The sequence below is a fragment of the Nelumbo lutea genome, chromosome 6 (assembly GCF_056320005.1).
Source record: "Nelumbo lutea isolate HS-2025 chromosome 6, American lotus-T2T, whole genome shotgun sequence".
Classification (NCBI taxonomy): domain Eukaryota; kingdom Viridiplantae; phylum Streptophyta; class Magnoliopsida; order Proteales; family Nelumbonaceae; genus Nelumbo; species Nelumbo lutea.
This window is the reverse complement of record NC_142689.1, coordinates 21,524,541-21,544,283: the sequence shown is the minus strand read 5'-3', so window position 1 is coordinate 21,544,283 and position 19,743 is coordinate 21,524,541. Positions and strand designations below refer to the sequence as shown.

Genomic DNA, 19,743 nt, shown 5'->3' with positions numbered 1-19,743 from the left:
GGCGAACTTAATATGGGCAATGGTGAAGTCCCACTGTTTTGGCCTCTCCTGACATATGCTGCGAATTAAATTCCCTAAGGTTTGATTTACCACTTCTGTCTATCCATCTATCTGTGGATGGGCTGTAGTGCTGAAATTAAGTGATGAATCAAATAACCTCCACAGGGTTATCCAAAAGTGACTGAGGAACCATGTGTCACGATCTGATGTGATGGTCTTGGGTACTTCATGCAAACGGACAATCTCCTTGAAAAACAATTTGGCTGTAGCGGATGCATCTGCTGTTTTCTTGTATGGGAGGAAGTGAGTCATTTTTGAGAATCTATCAACCACCACGAAGATGGAGTCCATGTTTCTTTGGGTCTTTGGCAAGCCTAGCACAAAATCCATGGACAGGTCTTCCCAAATAGCAGTAGGAACGAGGAGGGGCATGTAGAGACCTGTATTCTGGGTTTGTCCCTTAGCTGTTTGACAAACATAGCACCTGCTTACAATGGTAGACACGTCCCTTCTTAATTTCGGCCAGTAATATCGCCCCTTAACCGTTTCTACTGTTTTATCCCTTCCCAAGTGTCCTGCTAATCAACCCCCATGCAAATCCCTGATGATCTTTTTGCGGAGGGAGGTGCAAGGGATACACAATTGTTCCCCTTTCATAAGGAACCCATCATAAATAAAGAAGTCCTATGCTGGCTGCTTGTTCACACATTTCTCCCATGCCTGTTGGAAGTCTTCATCCTGGGCAAATAAGTCTTTTATGCACTCAAAACCCACAATCTCAACACTTAGGGTCTTGATGAGAGCTACTCGCCTGCTAAGTGCATCGGCCACTTTATTTTGCTGTTCTGTCTTATACACAATTTTATATGGGAACTTGTCTAGGAAAGCAGACCATCTGGCATGTAAATCACTTTTTAATTGCTTTTGCCCACTAAGATATTTTTAGGGCCTGGTTGTCAGTATAGAGAACAAATTCTTTTGCAATTAAATAGTATTCCCATGTCTTCAAGGCTCTAACCACAACATAGAACTCATTGTCATAAGTAGATCACTTTCTTCTGGCTTCACATAATTTTTCACTGAAGAAAGCAATGAGTCTTTTCTCTTGGGACAATACAGCCCCTATGCCAACTCCACTGGCATCACATTCTACTTCAAATAATTTATTAAAGTCTGGCAAGGCAAGAACAAGAGCAATACATAATTTTTCTTTTATGAGAGCAAAACTTTGCTCTTGTTCTTCTCCCCCATTGAAATTTACCATTTTTCAAGCATTCGGTAATGGGAGTCATGATACTACTAAAATTCTTAATAAAACGCCTATAGAAGGTTACCAACCCATGAAATCGCCTGACATCTGTGACAGTGGATGGGGTCGGCCACTCCCTAATGGCTTTCACTTTTTCCCCATCTACTTTCACACTTTCCTTGCTTATAATAAATCCCAGGAATAATAAATTATCATTCATAAAGATGCAATTCTTCAAATTAGCGTATAATTTATTTTCCCCCAATGTTTTCAGGACCTCCCTAATATGTCCCACATGCTCAGTGATAGATTTGATGTATATCAAAATATCATAAAAAATAGACTACCACAAATTTACCAATGAAGGGGCGCAATACCTGGTTCATCAGCCTCATGAAAGTGCTGGGTGCGTTGGTTAGTCCAAAGGGCATGACTAACCACTCGAACAAGCCATCTCTAATCTTGAAGGCTATCTTCCATTCATCTCCGGGACGGATCCTGATTTGATGATATCCACTCCTGATATCTATTTTTGAGAAAACTATAGCTCCGCTTAGTTGGTCCAGCATGTCGTCTAGCCTAGGAATGGAAAAGTTGTACCCAAGAGTAATCTTGTTAATGGCCCTACTGTCGACACACATTTTCCAACTGCCATCCTTCTTAGGTATAAGTAAGGCAGGTACTGCACAAGGACTCATGCTGATTTGAATGTGTCCCTTTTTCAATAATTCCTTTACCATTTCCTGTAAGATATCATTCTCCTTAGGACCCATCCTGTAATGTGGGAGGTTAGGTAGACTAGCACTTAGAACAAAATCAATATGGTGCTTTATATCTCTCATGGGAGGGAGTTCATTTGGTAACTCCTCTGGAACTACATCATTGAATTCATCCAGTAGTCCATTGGAATTCTATTTTCATCATTAACATCTCCGTTTACTACTAACAAATGTATTTCATGGGTATCCCTACATTCTTTAACAAATTCAGCATGATGATGAGTGATGGTAAGGAAATTCTTCTCATGTGTTTTTGGAACATTTGTAATATTTTTTTCTGCTATGGGTAACAAAGTATAACGTGTACCCTCTTTTTCAAGTTGGTAGGTACTCTTCCTACTCATGTGCCTTGCATCTGTATCAACTGCCAAGGCCTCCCTAACAAAATATGGCAAACATCCATATCTACAATATCACAATATACTTCATCATGGTACTTACCAATTGAAAAAGATACCTTGCAGCGTTCTTCCACTCGTGTGCCGCCTCCTTCCTTGATCCACCCAATTGTGTATGGGTTGGGATGTTTTTCAGGAATCAACTATAATTGTTGGATGATATCCCTACAAATAATATTTTCCTGATTGCCACTATCAATAATTAAATTAAATAACTTTCCCTTGACAGTACATCTGGTACGAAATAATCTGTGCCTTTTGAGAAGTATCATTATTTTTTTAGGACAACATTAATTTTCTTATTACACAAATATACTCCTCATGTTCATATGGACCATCTTCATCCTCCCCATCAGGTCCATAGTATACTTCCTCCTTAATATCTTCTTCCTCCTCCCTTTCTACCATATTAACTGCCTTCCTCTTGAGACAGTCACTGGATCTATGTCCCATCTCATTACATTTAAAACATTTAATAGGAGCAGGCCTTGCATAAGGGTTACTAGGTTTAGGAGGGTTGGAAGGATTACCTCGAATATGTCCTCCTATAGTAGCCTTATCGGCGTTACTTATGCTTGCCGGGTGAGAAGGTTGTACTACCGGGACTGATTTGTTCCTGTCGACAATTGTCGATCTGTTGTCTCTCCCGTAGTACCGACGGTAATTATCACTACGTGCCTTGTCTTGGAACATTAATTCTGCTTTCAAGGCTAGGTTCCTTGCTTCCTGCACACTGAGAACCATCTGTACACCAATTTTGTCCCTAATGAACGATCTCAACCCGCTCAGATAACGGGCTGCCTGCCGGTTATCGCTTTCAGACAACTGGTTTCTTTCTGCTAATCTTAAAAATTCTGATGTGTACTCATTAACACTACGTGAACCCTGCGCACACCTCTGATAAGATTCAAACATATATTGTTCATAGTCAGGAGGTAAAAATCTACCTATAATTAATTGTTTCATGCGCCTCCAGGTTCGAACAGGACCCCTTCCTTCTCTCATCCGGGTCTTTCTTATCCGTTCCCACCAAACAGATGCGCCTCCCTTTAATCAGAAAGCTACCAGTTTTACCCTTCGTTCCTCGGGTATCTCCATGTAATCAAAGAACCTATCGAGTTCTGTGATCCAATCCAGAAGTCCCTCTATGCCAAGATTTCCACTAAAAATAGGAATATCTACCTTGAGTTTAAATTCATTATTATTCCTACGGGGATTGAAATTACCTTGATTGAGCCAATTTCTACCGTTTCTGTCGTTGCCGGGAGGAATTGGAGCACCACCAAATTCTAGATCATCATCACTGTCGTCGTCCAAGACTGGTTGTCGTAGCGTGGTATGGACGGGTGGTCTGTCATGGTCATCTTCCTCGATTTGCTGTGTATGTTCCCGGTTCCGTGGAGCAACCTCCCGTAACAAGGTTCACAGTTGTTCAGCCATCTCTGCCAACTGCTGCTCGATGTTACGTGTGGCTATACGTTGTTCTTCAATTGCTCTCCAAACAGCTGAAAACCCCTGATCTCCGTCACGGGGTGGGTTGCAATTGCTACCGTCTGGGTTGGACATGATTGGGCGAATTCCCTGCTCTGATACCACCTGACGCAACGTAGAAGCAATGAGAAATCGGGCTGGCTATGCAAGCATCGGGCAATCGCTAGCTTCTAGCGAAGAACACCGAATTCTCTAGGAGAGAGAAAATGTGGCGAAAATAGAAAGAAGAGAAATTGAAGAAATTCTGAAAATATGAAGTATGAATTGATGATTAATTTTGGGAAAATAGTAGTATTTATAATATATTTAGAAATTGCAAAAGAACTAGGAAATAACAACTAAGATAGATTTAAATATCTAATCTGATAGGATCGAACTCTCCTTGGTTTGATCTCCCTAAATGCATGAATCTTGGATTATCTTGCTAATCTTGATGCTTCTTGGAGTCTTTCTTGATAATCTTGGAAGAGACTTGCTTTATCTTGCTAATCTTGGATCAGTTCTTGCTTATTTTGAATTCTTGGACTTATCCTTATCTTGAATTGACCTTATCCTAGGAGCTACCACCCCTAGGGGTGAGATGGGCCTCCATCAGCTGCGCTGCAACAATCAGTCATATATGATAAACAAAAAATCTCATACAGATTCCTCTCTTCAAAGAAAAAAAAAATCCTTTTCTTAGGAAAAAGATGTTAGAAAAGGGTAATTTGAGTATTTTAAAAACTTAATTAAAATCAAATGATACAAATATGGCCCTTTTTTCATCTATTTTCTTGACAAAAGGTTAACAGAAGAGGTTATTTTCTACACATGAAAGTTTAGCTAGGAGGTATTTGAAAATTGAAGAAACTTTTGATGGTTCAGGTAGTAAAAGTGAAGTGATACACCCCCCTGTAGTTTGGTGGGGTTTTAGAAATTTACCCTTACTGAATCAAACACATGCATGAATGACACTCGGGATGAGTCCCTATCCCTATTGACCGGATTGGATCAGAGCGATGATCTGAAAAAGGGACTCCAGAGTAGTCGGCTTCTGGACCTACAGATTGGACCATTACTCCAGTCCAGTGAGCTTAGTAATGTTATCCATTGGACATAATTGGGTTAATTCTAGCTGTTTAATAGCCTTGCAAAAAATAGGGTGGCACTTGGTTTAGGTTTATTTATTGGTCTCTGATTGGGTTGAGATGATGGCATTCATAAAAGCCCAAATTTCCAGTCAGTTCTCAACCTATAAGAAAATGTCAGAGGTTCCCATTTTCCATTGTAGATCGGTTCTGCTGATGGGTTACAAATTTCGTCCAGTCAGTTCTCAAAAAGATGCGTCCTCTGCTGAACTCAATATCAATTGGGTAGATTGGACACATTAGTGGGCCCACATAGAGGCCCAACTGGGGAACCTTCTATTGGCAAATTTGAGATAAGTAGCATCAACCCGTACGGCCACTACGCATTGCAAACAAAAATTTCAAGAGCTAAAGAATAGAGGCCAAGTGGCATATGGCAACATGAACACCCTTCTGCATTTTGGCTTGCCACTTGGCATGCAACAAATATCCTTGATAGCCATTTTTTTTCATTGCCTATTTACTAAAACACCCTCATTCTCTCTCTCTCTCTCTAAAGCAGGATTGGTGGTAATAGGAGTCTACAATAGGGGAGAGAGAGAGAGAGAGCAGTTTCTTCATTTTTAAACAATTTCTTCATTTATATGTTGTGAAGCTCTAAAGCAGGATTGGTAGTAATAATTCGTATTTAAATGCACCTGCAACATGTCAACTAACCATGCACTCCTTTACCTGCTAATATTTACTGCTGTCCTTTAAACCAACTCGGCTATATATCATTCACCTCTCTACCGTCCTTTGGAATAAACCCTTCACTCCTTAGCAACCATCTCTCAGTCTTCTTCATCTCTCTGTCTCCTTGTTGTCGTGTTGCAGGGCTGTTGAAGCCAACATGGAGTTGCCCAGACCTCAAAGCTCCTTCTTCATCTGGGCTTTGTTCATCATGATAGTTTCTCAGAACTTGGCCATTCCCGTTCTTTGCAGAAGCTTCACAGATCAAAAGAACTACTACCCACGTGACCCACACCACGGTACTCTCTCTCTCTCTGTTCTATTTTGTGTCTCTGTATACAGCAAGAAGACATAGAGAGGTGTTCTTTACATGCAAACCAAAGTTCTTTTCTAGTTTCTGAAACAGGCTTCCACTCTTCTGGTCGCATTTGTATTGTAATGGATAACCTGAAGTTCTCTACACCCCCCAACAGCCTAACGCTACTCCCCACATTGAGATGCAGGTTCTCACGGGACTCCTTCTCAAGGAACACCGTCACACGGTTCAGGTGGTAGCTATGGAGGAAGTACACCAACCCCATCTCATGGAAGCGGTGGAAGCTGCAACCCACCTTCAGGTGGAGGTGGATATTACTCGCCCCCTGGACATTCTACGCCCGTAAACCCACCGTCAACTCCCACTCCGACCACTCCCACCCCAAACGTTCCTGGTATCTCTCCGCCGTTTGATCCGAATGCACCACCACCCTTCTTCACTGGTACTTGCAAGTAAGTAAATATGGAGATGGGTCTCTATATATCTTCCCTTCCTGATTTTTTGTTTGCAGGGTCATCCTAATGCTAACACGGATGTATGCCTTAATTCTTGCAGTTACTGGGCTACCCACCCACAGTTGATATGGGGTCTGTTTGGCTGGTGGGGAACAGTAGCTGGGATATTCGGGACTCCAACTTTTGGGACGAGCCTTACCTTGCCACAGGCGCTCACTAATACACGTACTGATGGATACAGTGCACTTTACAGAGAAGGAACAGCTTCTCTGCTGAACTCCATGGTCAACAAGAGGTTCCCTTTCACAACTCAGCAGGTCAAGGATCACTTCGCAGCATCAGTAGTATCAGAGAGGAGTGCAGCAGATCAAGCCAAGATTTTCAAGCAAGCTAACGAAGGCCACCTTAAGCCCAGAGCTTGAAGGCTGAAGCCAATGCTTGGCTCTTACTTTCAAGCTCAATGGCTTCTGTTCTGTTTAGTGCTTCCTTGGTTTCTCCTTCCATTTTTATTTGTTGAAGTTTCGTGTGTTTTCTTTGGTACTTCATTGTCACTAGCACGGATTCCTGGTTAGTTGTTGGTTTCTGAGATGATGTCTATTGTGTCATATTACATGCATTAAGACAATACCTTGGTTAATGCTAGCTGAAATTTTCTGGGTTCATTATTTCTCAAGTTTGTGTTCTATATTTAAAATTTTAAATAGTATCTAAGAGTGTAAGATACTCATGAGAAGCCATTAAAGATGGGTTGCTCCAATAAATTAAGTTCAGTAGATCGAACTCAAGTGGGTATTGGGAATCGCTTAAAGTTGAGAAGCTTTTTCTTAATTTTAAAATGAGAAAGAACTCAACAATTTCCCTTTTTTTATGGTGATTTTAGTACAAATTGAAGTCCAGTCCTGAGCTGGTTGGCATCGTCTGGTTTGGGCCAGGAAACGTTTTACTTAGGGTCAGAATCAGAACGTACCTGGTAATTAAATCAGGAAGCGCGTGCTTCACATCTCCTGTATGAATTCTTTTAATGGAAGACAGATAGACCAAGGATAGAAAGAATAAATGCTAACACTACAGAGCAGTACAAAATGCTGAATATACAGAAGATATAGTAAATACTATAGCTGTAATATCATGTATACACTACATTAATTTCTTACTATGTCAGATAAAGAGGTTCCACAATGAAGTATAGAGCTGTCACAAGAAGCAAGCTCATTCAGTAGGTTTCAGGTTAGCTTATTCACTCAGTAAATGCCCCTCCTCCCAACACACACATAAACTTTTATTGTCTTGAAGCAATGAAGCTTCACTTGCTTCTTGGGTTTCTAGTTTTCCAATCTTTCCTATATACACTTCTTTTTTTGTACAACTTTTCCTAATTCTGGTAGAAAAAATGTTTCTTAAACCCAGTTTCTCTACTCAACTTCAATGTTTTTTAAAGGCAACCCAGTGAAGAAATTGTCTGAGCGATTTGGCACAGCATTTAATGGAATTCTGCACTGTATCATACCAAACGAAGGGAGACTGACCACTTGAAAAAAGTTTTAAATTTCAAAAGAAACAGACTTGGAACAAGTGAACTTATGCATCTAGACTCCAACGGACCAACCAAAAAAAGGGAATTGAGCATGGGCTGATAACTCTGCAGCATAGAAAGTGAGAATAGGCAGAACAGATTGTTATATTTTTGCTACATGGCTTTTGTGGCAGGCATAAACTAAATAAACTAGAAGTTTGCAACCACGGTTTGAGGTTTTTAGTTGTATTCTGTTATGCATTTTTAAAGGTAAAAAAGAGGATTCGAGATTGATGGCTGACTACTACATGGTTCCTAATAGGACTGTAATCGGATCATGTTCTTTAAAATCCGTATCCGATCCGATTTATTTAAAACTTGCATCCAAACCCTGTTTAATTAAAACCTCAAATTCGAATTCACAACTTTACAGACCCGAATCGGTTTCAGGTTTAATCCGTCTCCACATTTATTTTCAACTTATATAAATAAATTAATATTATATACTAAATTTATTGTATATAATATATTTTTATAATTTTTAATATAATTATATAAAATTTACATATTAAAATCAATAAATATTATAATATATTTGGATTTGGATCTTGATTGGATCAGATAAAGTTAAATCCAAACTGATCTGATTATTTAATCGGATGGAGATTGCAAAATCCAAATCCAATCCGATTACATAAACATATCATCCAAATGATTAGGTTGCAGGTTTTCGAGTATCATTGATAGGCCTTAGTTCCTAAGGCTGCATTTGGAAACAATGCAAATGGAGTATAAATCTAGGTTCAAGGTAAATTTGCACTCTAGTTCACTTTTGCATGTATTTGGCAATATAACATTCATATGCATTGACAAATGACAGAGCATTACATATTTACATTGATAATAAGATGTAAGAGTACATCAATAAAAAAAATTGCATTCAAATGCACTTTTGATAAAAAAAAAGCATATGCTTTATTAGAATTCATGTTTGTATCCATTGCAGCTAAAAAGTCTTTTTGGTAATAAAGTAAATTTGTCAATGCAAAACTAATCCAATTTTGCAATTTATATGAACCATTTTACACTATATATTTGCATTTACACTTATTTGCATTGTTTACAAACACAACCTAAGGTTCTCTTGTCCTGCCGATAGGCTGGATTTACCCAATGGTTATGAACATAAAGTTGTACTGACCCAGAACCAACCCTTTAATTATCTCATCCTTATCTGGCCTCTATACCATCCCTGAGCCCCTAGCCTGACTAAAACCTAATCCATTGAAAGGCATGGGTAAGCATACATCTTCAAAGTTCCTTTCTGGAACAAAGTGTCACCACTCGCCAGGTAGGTTCAAGGTATTGATACAGGGTGATACATCGATAGGGCACATCAGCTGGTATTTTTTTGGTTTTATTTTATTTTGACTCTGGTTCAGAGGGACAGTTTAAGGCCGATCTAACCCCTGAACTAGTTGTCGACCCAAAACAACCCCTGTAGGGGCATATCGGGAAGGCTCCGATATGATACGTATCAGCTTACAAAGGTTCAAAATATCGATACTCCCAATACATCGGTAAGAGCATATCAGGCGTTTGATACATTCTTTTACTTTTTCTATTTTTTTCAAATCCGGTTCAGAGGGGCCAATTTAAGACTCTTCCACCCCCTAAACCGGTCAAACCCCTAATACACCTACCATAAGGACGTATCAGGGAGGTCCCAAAATTATACATATTAACCGATACGGGTTGATATGTGTCAATACTTTAAACCTCATCGGCCAATACATACCAATACTTTGAACCTTGCTCACCAATACACGAAGAAGTTGCATGTGTTTGTGTTGACGTGGCAACATAAAATAGAAAATACCTAAATTTTTTTTTCTCCATTTACATAATTTAAACATTTACATGGTTAAAAAATGGGCAGATTATGTTGGATTGCAACTTGCAACCTATGTGAAAATACAAAGTCATCAATGGATGCAGATTGGTCTTCAACGGGCATCCAAATCCCACCCAACCCATTCAATAGCCACCCCGCCTTAATCGAGATTTATTATTATTAGATTGAACCAGAGACCATTCATTGAAGCTTGTCTTCTAAACATGCCATCTGTAAAATTTGGATTGAATTGAATCAGTAGTAATAAAATTGATCTCTTAATTCATGAATCTACTGTTCAGGTGTTCCAAACTGACTGTTGAAAAAGAACACGATTTAGTTCAAGATTCTACCCATTGGATTGCTGTTTGGCAAGTCTTTTTAATAAAATCTTTTGACAACTCAGATGATCAATGGGCTGATTTCGGGAAAATCCAAATGAAGCTTCTTGCGCCTTTCACGTTTTAATCTAGTGAGAAAAGACCCTAAATGACGCACGGAAAGACACGTCTACCAAACGGTCTTCGGGCTGCCCAGATCTTATATCAAAAGCTCAATGTGTCTATTAACTGTCAGAGCTACGAGAAGATCTCAAAAAAATACTCGCCAAACGAGCACTATCTTAGCCTACCATGGTCTATCGGGCTGTTAGATAGGAACTGATTTTCGGCCATTTTGGACTTCCTGCTCCCAAAAGCTTTTTGTTGTACGGATCTTTCTGGCTTCCTCATTTTCATTGCCAAGAAAGACCAAATTTTGGTCTTCTGAAAGACAACACAGAAAGATTTACGCCCCATCAATATTTTTCCCAAATGGTTGGCACTTGGCATATGCATTCAAATTTTAGTCTTCCAAAAGCTTTTTTGTACTTCAAAATTATGAATGAAGAGTATGATGCAAGCACGACAATAGATTATATATATATATATATATATATATGAAAATAACATGTCTGATTGCCTGCATTCTAAATAGATTAATTTGATAAAGTATGTACTTTATCATATAGTGATCATAAAACGTCTTAAAACCCAAATAAAAAGATCACGTCTTAAAGCCAATGTCAGTGCATTATCAAATAGTAGTAATAACATAACTAGTGTCGGTTTCATCACCTAGGTAAGAAAATCCTCTCACTGTCTTGCAGTCATAGCTTGCTTACCTTTGCGAGTTACTACGGCTCACAAAATGGTGTTAGATCGATTTTGAATGGACGTTTCCCCCTGCTGACTCTCTGAGATGTCAAGTGAAAAACAAAGAAAATTTAAGTATTAAAATATGTTGAGGAAATACTTGCAATATAGTCTGGCATACACTATGTGTGGCATGATAAAGGTGTCTAGACCCTAGTTGATAGTTTCCACCACCTAAAACTAGGCCAAAATGTCAGCTCAATTGGATCTTGCTGACCATCTAATCTATTGCAGAAGTTGATAACCAGTGTTAAATGTTCAACTCCTTCCGCTAGAGGCTGAATAAATCAATTTCAATTTCAATAAAAAAATGGCTGGTTAGCAAGAAAAAAAAAAGAATAGTCTAGAATAAAGACAGTAATGGATCAGATGGTTGCAATCATCCAATCTGATAGTGCTTTCTGCATGAGGTGGTAACTGAATCTTTCCATCCTCTTGAGGGCACTGTTTTCACCAAAAACAGCATGGATATAGAAATGAGAGGTGCCAGAAGAGACTGAGCTATGGTTTATGTTTCATACTAAAAATAGAACCAAGCCAGTTTCTGACCCTTGTAACCCAAAGTCCCAATGCAAGTATTCATCATAAAAAAGCAATTTAAGATTGAGTTAAAGAGCTCACAGCAATCTCAATGAGCTCCTCTAGTAGCTCTTCCAAATGGCGCAGGGGCTATTGGAACAAATAAACATCAAGTGTCAATAAATGCTCTTGATAGCTTTGTCATGAATTAAAGACTCTAGAATATCTAAAGCTGAATAAATGAAAAAAATGAAGAAAATAACAAATAAATTAGGATGTTGGCATGGAAACAAACAAACTCACCCACTGGGTTGGACCATCAACAGGCGCATTTGAAGGATCATCATGCACCTATTGCACCAAAGAAGATTTTAGAAGTTTCAGCAAAACTGAACATAAAGAGTTAAAAAAGACAAAAATGTCATTCTAATAAAAAGGTCTCAAGTCGGACAATCCAGAACTCCAAGACCAGATCTAGATTTCTTACTGGAGTTTGATTGGCAGCAGCAGATCCAACCAACTGCTAGTGGCTGGCATCGGGGGAGTTATCTTACACAGAGAAGGTTCTGTTATTTGTGCTTTCAGTGGCCAGTTGGTTCTGTAGATGCTTCTGAAGCTGAAATCAGAGCTTTGGTGATGGGTCTGAGAATGGTTAGATCTCTGCAGCTGAACTCTGTTCTCATTGAGGGGGATTCCAGAAATGTTATTAAATGGGCTTCCCAACCAGAATAGGGCCCTTGGAGGTTGGGTCGTTTCCTCAATGAGATCTCCGAAATAACCTCTTCTCTGCACTGCGGCTTTAGATGGATTCCAAGGGAGCTGAACTCAATTGCGGATCTTTTGGCTAAATCTGGGGTGGATAGAATTTTTTTGTATAGTGCTAATAGTTTGCCCCCTTAAGTGGGGTGATTTTATAGTTGTGAGATCTTGATGGTTTTGTACATCTTCTCATGTACATCCCCCCTTTTTGAATTTAATAGTTATCCTTTCTCAAAAAATAAAAAAATAAAAAGGTCTCAAGTCCTCAGGATCATGATTTTAGTTGGGTAGCATGACAGTATGAGTCGCATGAATTTTGCTACTTGATTAACCACTTAAGAGGAAGCCTTCTGTTGTGAGAGAGGGGAAAAGAGGTAGTATTATGACATTGATAAAAGACTACATGGCAGAAGCCAAACTAAATTGAATTTAGCAGAATTTTGAGTTAGGCCAGAAACTTCCACTGCGACACCACTTTGACCCATTTTCTTTTATCATGTTTTAATTCATGCCTCACTATTTGGGTAATCAAAATTCACTAACCACAGAAAGAGGCTGGTCAACACAATAGACATCAGCAACAACAAACCAGCTCTAACATACAACAACAGAACAAACACAGGACTCATCAGAAAAGAAATCCATAAACCATAAACTAACTACAACTCACAACAGCTACTTAATCACTAGGGTTGAACAGAAATTCAAGGTGGAGGGAGATCAGTCCACAAAACATAAACCACGAGACCTTTTACTGCACTATTAGGGTAATTGAAATTCATTAACCACATAAGGAGGCTGATGAACACAATAGACACCAGCAACAAACCAACGGACTCTAACATCCAACAACAGAACACAAGACTGAAGACTCATCAGAAAAGAAACCTATAAATCATAAGCTAACTACTACTAATAAAAATAGCAACTAAATCACTCCCCATCCTCAACAGAGGATTGAACAGAAATCTGAGGCGCAGGAACATCAGTGCAAAAAAACAACCACCACGAGGCCTTTTACTGCAGTATCATGCATTTCTGCTAGGTCCTTTTTATATACAAAAATGAATTTCATTGCTACCTCACTGGCAAGCTGCAGAATATCTTGAAAAAGCAATCTCTTGCGGGCCATCCAAACCTTGACAAAGCCAAAATGGCATTCCTCACTTTATAAATTGCCAAGTCTTCAATTCAATAACCAACTGCATTCCTTCAATGGCAATTACCTCGACAATGGCAGGCAAGATTGTGTAATAAGACCTACATTTGCTGCCAAGAAAAAACCATCTGATGCTCTGTAGGAAACTGTGGACCCCACATTAAGAGTAGTTGTGTGACATCCTGAGATGTACTTAGATTTAATTGATTAGGATCAGCTTTCCTAGTAGGATAAGTTTTATTCTATCTTATCTAGGATTAGTTTTATTTTAATCTTATCTTTTATTGCCATGTAAGCATTAAAGTTCTTTTACAATTAGGAAACTATGTATATAAATTAAGGAGTGGGGCGGCTGTTTTAAGCATTAAAGTTCTTCTTTCAAAGCTCCCCCCACGAGTGCTCCTTCTCTATCTCTCTTCTTCTCTTTTATTTTCTGTTCAAAACCTAAAGAGTCTCTGTAATCTTGTACGACTACTTGTTATCAAAGCCAAATTTAGGGCTTCTCATGTGAGTTTGATCCAGCCGACCACATGAGAACTACCTAGAGCTGGAAGAAAAGAGAAAGCTCCCTTTGGCTGATTCTTGGAGGTTATCTACAGCAGCAGTCCAAAGATTGGATCAGATCTTTGACAACCAGGAAGAATCAGAGGAAGAGAAGAGGATCAAGTCAAGTCTTGATCAAGACTAAAGGTGGTGATCAAAGTTTCAGAAGAATTCTGGTTCAGGATCGGTTTCTTCTATTCATGACTGAAACTGATTATCAAGATCAGAGTTTCTCAGAATTTTCTGGTAAGTTTTCAAGCCTTACCAAAAATCAGCAGCAAGGATCTCTTGATATAAGAGGTACGGTTAAGCAAAAAACCCTTTGTGCATTTTTCCCTCAAGTTTCAGGGCTGTTATTGCTTCAGGGAGGTAATCAGATTTGTCTCCCTTGATTTTTCCTGTGCTCTTTGGAAGATCCAATAGTTCTTTTTTAACAGGACTGATACAGTTCAGTCTCAATAGGATGACTGTCACAAAATTAGGGTTTCTGAATCAGAACCCTACTGTTATCTGCTACAGACCCAATAGGCCAATTGGTACAGTAATTAGGAAGCATTCTAATGGAGTTTAAAAAAAGCCAAGGGAAGGGAGTTTTTGGGGCTGGTTCAGGCAGCATGGTTGAAAACACCTTCCAAATCACAACTGTAAAGTTTGATGGTTCAAACTACTTAGAGTGGGCCCAATCAGCCATGATGGCCATTGGGGGAAGAGGAAAGCTGAACTATTTGTTGGGAGATGTGAAGGAACCAACCAAGGAGGATCCCACTTATGCTAAGTGGATCCAGGAAAATTATTTGGTGATGACATGGCTATGCAACTCTATGCAGCCACACATCAGCCGAAATTACTTATGGGCAAAAACAGCTAAAGAAATTTGGGATGTTGTGAAAGAAACCTACTCTCAGCCCCTTAATATTGCTAGGGCTTATGAGCTGAAATGTGAGGTCAAAAATCTCAGACAAGGGGAGAAACAGGTCTCTGCTTATTTCTCAACCCTAAAATCCCTGTGGCATGAGATTGACCACCTTGAGACAATTGAATGGGAGAGTCAGAAAAATGCATAGACTTACAGAAAGCAGATTGAAACTAACAGAGTATTTGAGTTCTTGGCTGGTCTAAATTCTAAATATGATATTGTAAGACAGCAACTACTGACGAGAAAGTGTGACTCTATCTCAAGTCTATTCCCTAGTGCACAGTGAAGAGACTAGGAGAAAGGTTATGTTACAGCAATAGCCTTTCGAATCTGCCCTAGCAGCAGTTAAACCCAAGCCAAGGGGAGATAAGGAAAGGGATATGAAGAAAGAGGCTAAAAAGGACCTAGTTTGTGAACATTGCAAGAAACCTAAACACACCAAATACACTTGTTGGAAGTTGCATCCACATCTAGTTCTAGCAAAACTCAGAAACAAAAAGGGTAATGCCAATATGGCTGTCAACGCTGATAGTGCAGCCTCAATGGCTTCAAGAGGTACCCCTCTTGATACCCTAGTTGTTGTCTTAGCTGCTCTGACACAATTAGAAAGTGAAGTCAGTAATTCAGTATCATCTCCTCAGCCATCATCGACTCCTTCAACCTCATCTTTTGCTCAATCAGGTAATTGGGCCTCAGCTTATCATGCTTCAGCTCCAGGTAATACAAAACATTCTTGGATAATAGATTCAAGAGCATCTGACCATATGATTGGCTTGCCATCACTATTCTCTACCTATTATTTATCTTCTGGTAAAGATAAAGTGTCCATTGCTGATGGATCCCTTGTTCCTATTTCTGGCAAAGGAGACATCAAGTTGTCTGATGCAATTTCCCTATCCTCTGTCCTGCATGTTCCTAAGCTTAATACTAACTTGCTCTCAGTTAGTAGCATTACAAAAGGGCAGAATTGTTCAGTAACCTTTTTTCCTGATCGATGTGTTTTTCAAGATCTGGAAACAAGGAAGGTGATTGGGACTGGTCGTGAGACAAATGGAATCTACCTACTTGGAGGAAGTGCTCATCAAGAAGATAGTGAAACTAAGAAATCCTTTGTTTCCCAGTTTGTTGATCAGGTGATGCTTTGGCATAATAGATTGGGCCATTTATCCTTTCAGGCTTTGAAAAGTTTGTTTCCCAGTATATTTGAATCTGTCCAGATGACTAGTTTGAAATGTGAAAGTTGTGAGCTTGCAAAACATTGCAGTACTACTTATTCATCAAGTAATAACAAAAGCAATATTCCTTTTAAAATTGTGCATACTGATGTTTAGGGACCCTATCATACCACAACCATGGGGGGTACAGATATTTCCTATTATTTGTTGATGATTACACTCGATTTTCTTGGGTTTATCTTATGCGTTTTTGAGATGAAGTTCTAGCACTAACCCGGATCTTTCATTAAATGATTTTATCACAATTTGGGGTCAAAATTAAAATTTTTAGATCAGATAATGCAAAAGAATATTTTGCAAACCCATTAGCCTCCTACATGCTTGATCATGGGATTATCCATCAAAGTACCTGCCCACATACACCACAGCGGAATGGGGTTGCTAAAAGAAAGAATAGACACATATTGGAGGTAGCCAGACACATTATGTTTACCTCAAATGTGCCTATACGTTTCAAGGGGATGTTGTTTATCTCATCAATAGGATTCCCTCACGGGTTCTTGACATGAAAATCCATTTACCCTTTTATACCCTGATAAAGAATTGTTTACCATTCCCCTCAAAACCTTTGGGTGCACTTGTTTCGTTCAAATCCAAGGCCCTCATCGTTCCAAATTTAATCCCAAGGCCTCCAAATGTATTTTCCTTGGTTATGCCCGAACTCAAAAGGGATAATGCTGTTATGAACCGACTTGTAGAAATAGATTTGTCTCAATGGATGTCACCTTCTTTGAGGATTAACCCTATTATCCAAGGGTTTATCCTCAGGGGGAGAATAGTGAAGCCAGGAGTAGCTCATCGGAAGTTCCTTTTCCAATCCCATTAAGTGAAGGATGTAATGGGGAAGGATGTCAAAGGTGCAAGGATGTGAGAGTCTATCACAGACGATGGAGACAGGTCAATTTTGGACATCAGTAGTGCAAGGCAGTCCCAATCCCCACTACAGATCCAAATCCAGGTACCATAGTAGCCCCAGTTCCTTCTGCAGATCCAAATCCAAGTACCACAGCAGCCCCTGTTCCTTCTGCAGATCCAGATCCAGGTACCACAGATACTACAAATGAGAGACATTCAACCATGGAGCCTTCACCTTCATTCAGTGACCTTGATCTCCCCATAGCAGTCCATAAAGGCAAACGCCATTGCACCACAACTCACTGCATTTCTCAGTTCCTATCCAATGATCATTTGTCTCCCTCCTACAAGTCTTTTCTCGCATCCATTGCTGATATTCCCATTCCCAAAACAATACAGGAAGCATTGGAAGTACCGGAATGGAAAGATGCAATAAAAGTATAAATGGGTGCCCTCATCAGAAACAATACCTGGGAGATAGTTGATCAACCTAAAGGAAAGAAATCGGTTGGATGTAGATGGGTATTCGCTGTGAAACATAATGTTGATGGGTTTGTTGAAAGGTATAAGGCCCGATTAGTTGCAAAAGGATTTACTCAGACATATGGTATTGACTACTTAGAAACTTTTGCACCAGTAGCAAAGATGACCACTATCAAAGTACTATTATCTCTTGCAGCTAGTTACTCTTGGCCATTGTATCAGATGGATGTTAAAAACGCCTTTCTCAATGGAGACTTGCAGGAAGAAGTTTACATGCAGTTGCCTCTAGGATTTTATGGTACGGAGACGGGAAATGTTTGTCAGTTGAACAAAGCTCTATATGGACTAAAACAGTCCCCTAGAGCATGGTTTGACAAATTCAGACGAGCCCTTGATAGGTTCGGATATGTGCAAGCTCAGTTAGACCACACCTTGTTTATTAAGAGAGTGGGTTCCTCTGTAACCTTGCTTGCCGTGTATGTGGATGATATTGTAGTAACCGAGAGTGATACTAGTGAAATTGAGTCTCTTAAGCAACTCCTTCATCAAGAGTTTGAGGTAAAAGATCTGGGGGAACTACGATAATTCTTGGGCATTGAGGTAGCTAGATCCAAGTATGGGATTTTTGTCTCTCAACGAAAGCATGTTCTTGATCTACTAGAAGAAATAGGAAAATTGGAAGTTAAGCCTACGGACACACCTATTGAATAGAACCACAAAATTAGTGCAGAGGGTGGAGAGCCTATTGAAGATAAAGCTATGTTTCAACGGTTAGTTGGAAAGCTTCTCTATCTTTGCCTCACAAGACCTAACATCAATTATGTAGTCAATGTAGTTAGTCAGTATATGCACTCTCCTAGAACTACTCACCTCCTTGCGGTTGAAAGGATATTAGCATATTAAAAGAGGTCCCCAGGCAGAGGCATTTTGTTCAAGAAAAATGACCACATGAAGATAGAAGTCTACACAGATGTTGATTGGGTTGGGAGTGTTGATGATCGAAGATCTACCTCTAGATATTGTGCCTTTGTTGGAGGTAATCTAGTCTCCTGGAAGAGTAAGAAACAAAGTGTTGTTTCTCGTTCAATTGCTAAAGTTGAATATAGGTCCATGGCAAATGGTGTGGCTAAGATTCTATGGTTGAGATCATTACTTGAGGAATTGGGTATTGTTTATGAGAAACCCCTAATGTTGTACTGTGATAATCAAGCTGCCATCAATATAGCCCATAATCCAGTACAAAATGACAGAACTAAGCATATCGAAGTGGACCAGCATTTTATCAGAGAAAGGGTTATATCTCAAGAGGTATGCCTTCCCTACATCACCTCCAACATGCAACTTGTAGACCTTCTCACCAAGGCTGTTTCAAGAAAGAAGTTAGAAGAAGATCTATGCAAGTTGGGAATGACAAATATCTACTACCCAACTTGAGGGGGAGTGTAGGAAACTATGGACCCCACATTAAGAGTAGTCGTGTGACACCCTAAGATGTACTTAGATTTAATTGATTAGGATCAGCTTTCCTAGTAGGATAAGTTCTATTCTATCTTATCTAGGATTAGTTTTATTTTAATCTTATCTTTTATTGCCATGTAACCATTAAAGTTCTTTTACAATTAGGAAACTATGTATAAAAATTAAAGAGTGGCGTGGCTATTTTAAGCACTCCGACCATTCTCTTCTTTCAAAGCTCCTCCCACGAGTGCTCCTTCTCTATCTCTCTTCTTCTCTTCTCTTTTTTCTTGCTCTTATTACAACACCAAAGGAAACTTTCCCATCCTTCTTTTAAGCACCAATAACCAAAGACTCATCACATTCTGTCCTGATGCATTCCACACTAATTGATGAAGAAAGAAAGAACCACCTTACCTGATTTTGGCTAAGGTCCTATCTTTGACGATTAAAAAGTTGCTTCCCTCCCTCATCAGTCAAGCTCAAGGTGCCTTTGTTCAGGGGAGTAAATAATTGATCAGATTCTAATAGCAAATGAATGTGTGGAGGAGATAAAGAGATCGGGCAATCAAGGTTTTGTTTGTAAAAACTAGATCTTGAAAAGGCCTATGACCTAGTGGATTGGAGCTTTTTGTTAGTGTGGGTTTGGGGATAGATGGTGCAAATGAATAAACCATTGCCTTACCTCTTGTCATTACTCTATCTTAGTCAATGGGATTGTTAATGAATTTT

The 19,743-nt window shown here is 39.3% G+C and overlaps 2 protein-coding genes across 9 annotated transcripts in view; one reads left to right on the top strand and one right to left on the bottom strand.

Annotated features, from left to right (window-relative positions):
* The first annotated feature begins 5,702 nt into the window (after nucleotides 1–5,702).
* LOC148847854 (protodermal factor 1-like) lies at nucleotides 5,703–7,149 on the top strand. The gene is made up of 3 exons (XM_088949573.1): nucleotides 5,703–6,015; nucleotides 6,220–6,484; nucleotides 6,588–7,149. The coding sequence occupies exons 1-3, from the start codon at nucleotides 5,877–5,879 to the stop codon at nucleotides 6,907–6,909; spliced, it is 726 nt and encodes a 241-aa protein (XP_088805699.1). The 5' UTR covers nucleotides 5,703–5,876; the 3' UTR covers nucleotides 6,910–7,149.
* A 2,730-nt stretch (nucleotides 7,150–9,879) lies between these two features.
* The window catches only part of LOC148847852 (2-dehydro-3-deoxyphosphooctonate aldolase), a 61,799-nt gene continuing 51,935 nt past the window's right edge, over nucleotides 9,880–19,743 (bottom strand). For 4 of the 8 annotated variants that reach the window (XM_088949563.1, XM_088949569.1, XM_088949566.1 and 1 more), the window contains 3 exons: nucleotides 11,910–11,957; nucleotides 11,709–11,756; nucleotides 10,851–11,128 (listed from right to left, as the gene is read on the bottom strand). In XM_088949563.1, the coding sequence (XP_088805689.1) occupies nucleotides 11,069–11,128; nucleotides 11,709–11,756; nucleotides 11,910–11,957 (156 nt within the window). In that variant the 3' untranslated portion in view covers nucleotides 10,851–11,068. Of the gene's footprint in view, nucleotides 10,659–10,850; nucleotides 11,129–11,708; nucleotides 11,757–11,909; nucleotides 11,958–19,743 lie in introns of those variants that run through there. The other 4 variants (XM_088949564.1, XM_088949570.1, XM_088949567.1 and 1 more) reach the window with 3 other exon arrangements.

Coding starts and splice junctions, on each gene's coding strand:
- LOC148847854 (XM_088949573.1), top strand. CDS start 5,877: ATGGAGTTGCCCAGACCTCAAAGCTCCTTCTTCATCTGGGCTTTGTTC. Junction 6,016..6,219: donor CCCACGTGACCCACACCACG/GTACTCTCTCTC, acceptor ATTGAGATGCAG/GTTCTCACGGGACTCCTTCT. Junction 6,485..6,587: donor TTCTTCACTGGTACTTGCAA/GTAAGTAAATAT, acceptor TAATTCTTGCAG/TTACTGGGCTACCCACCCAC.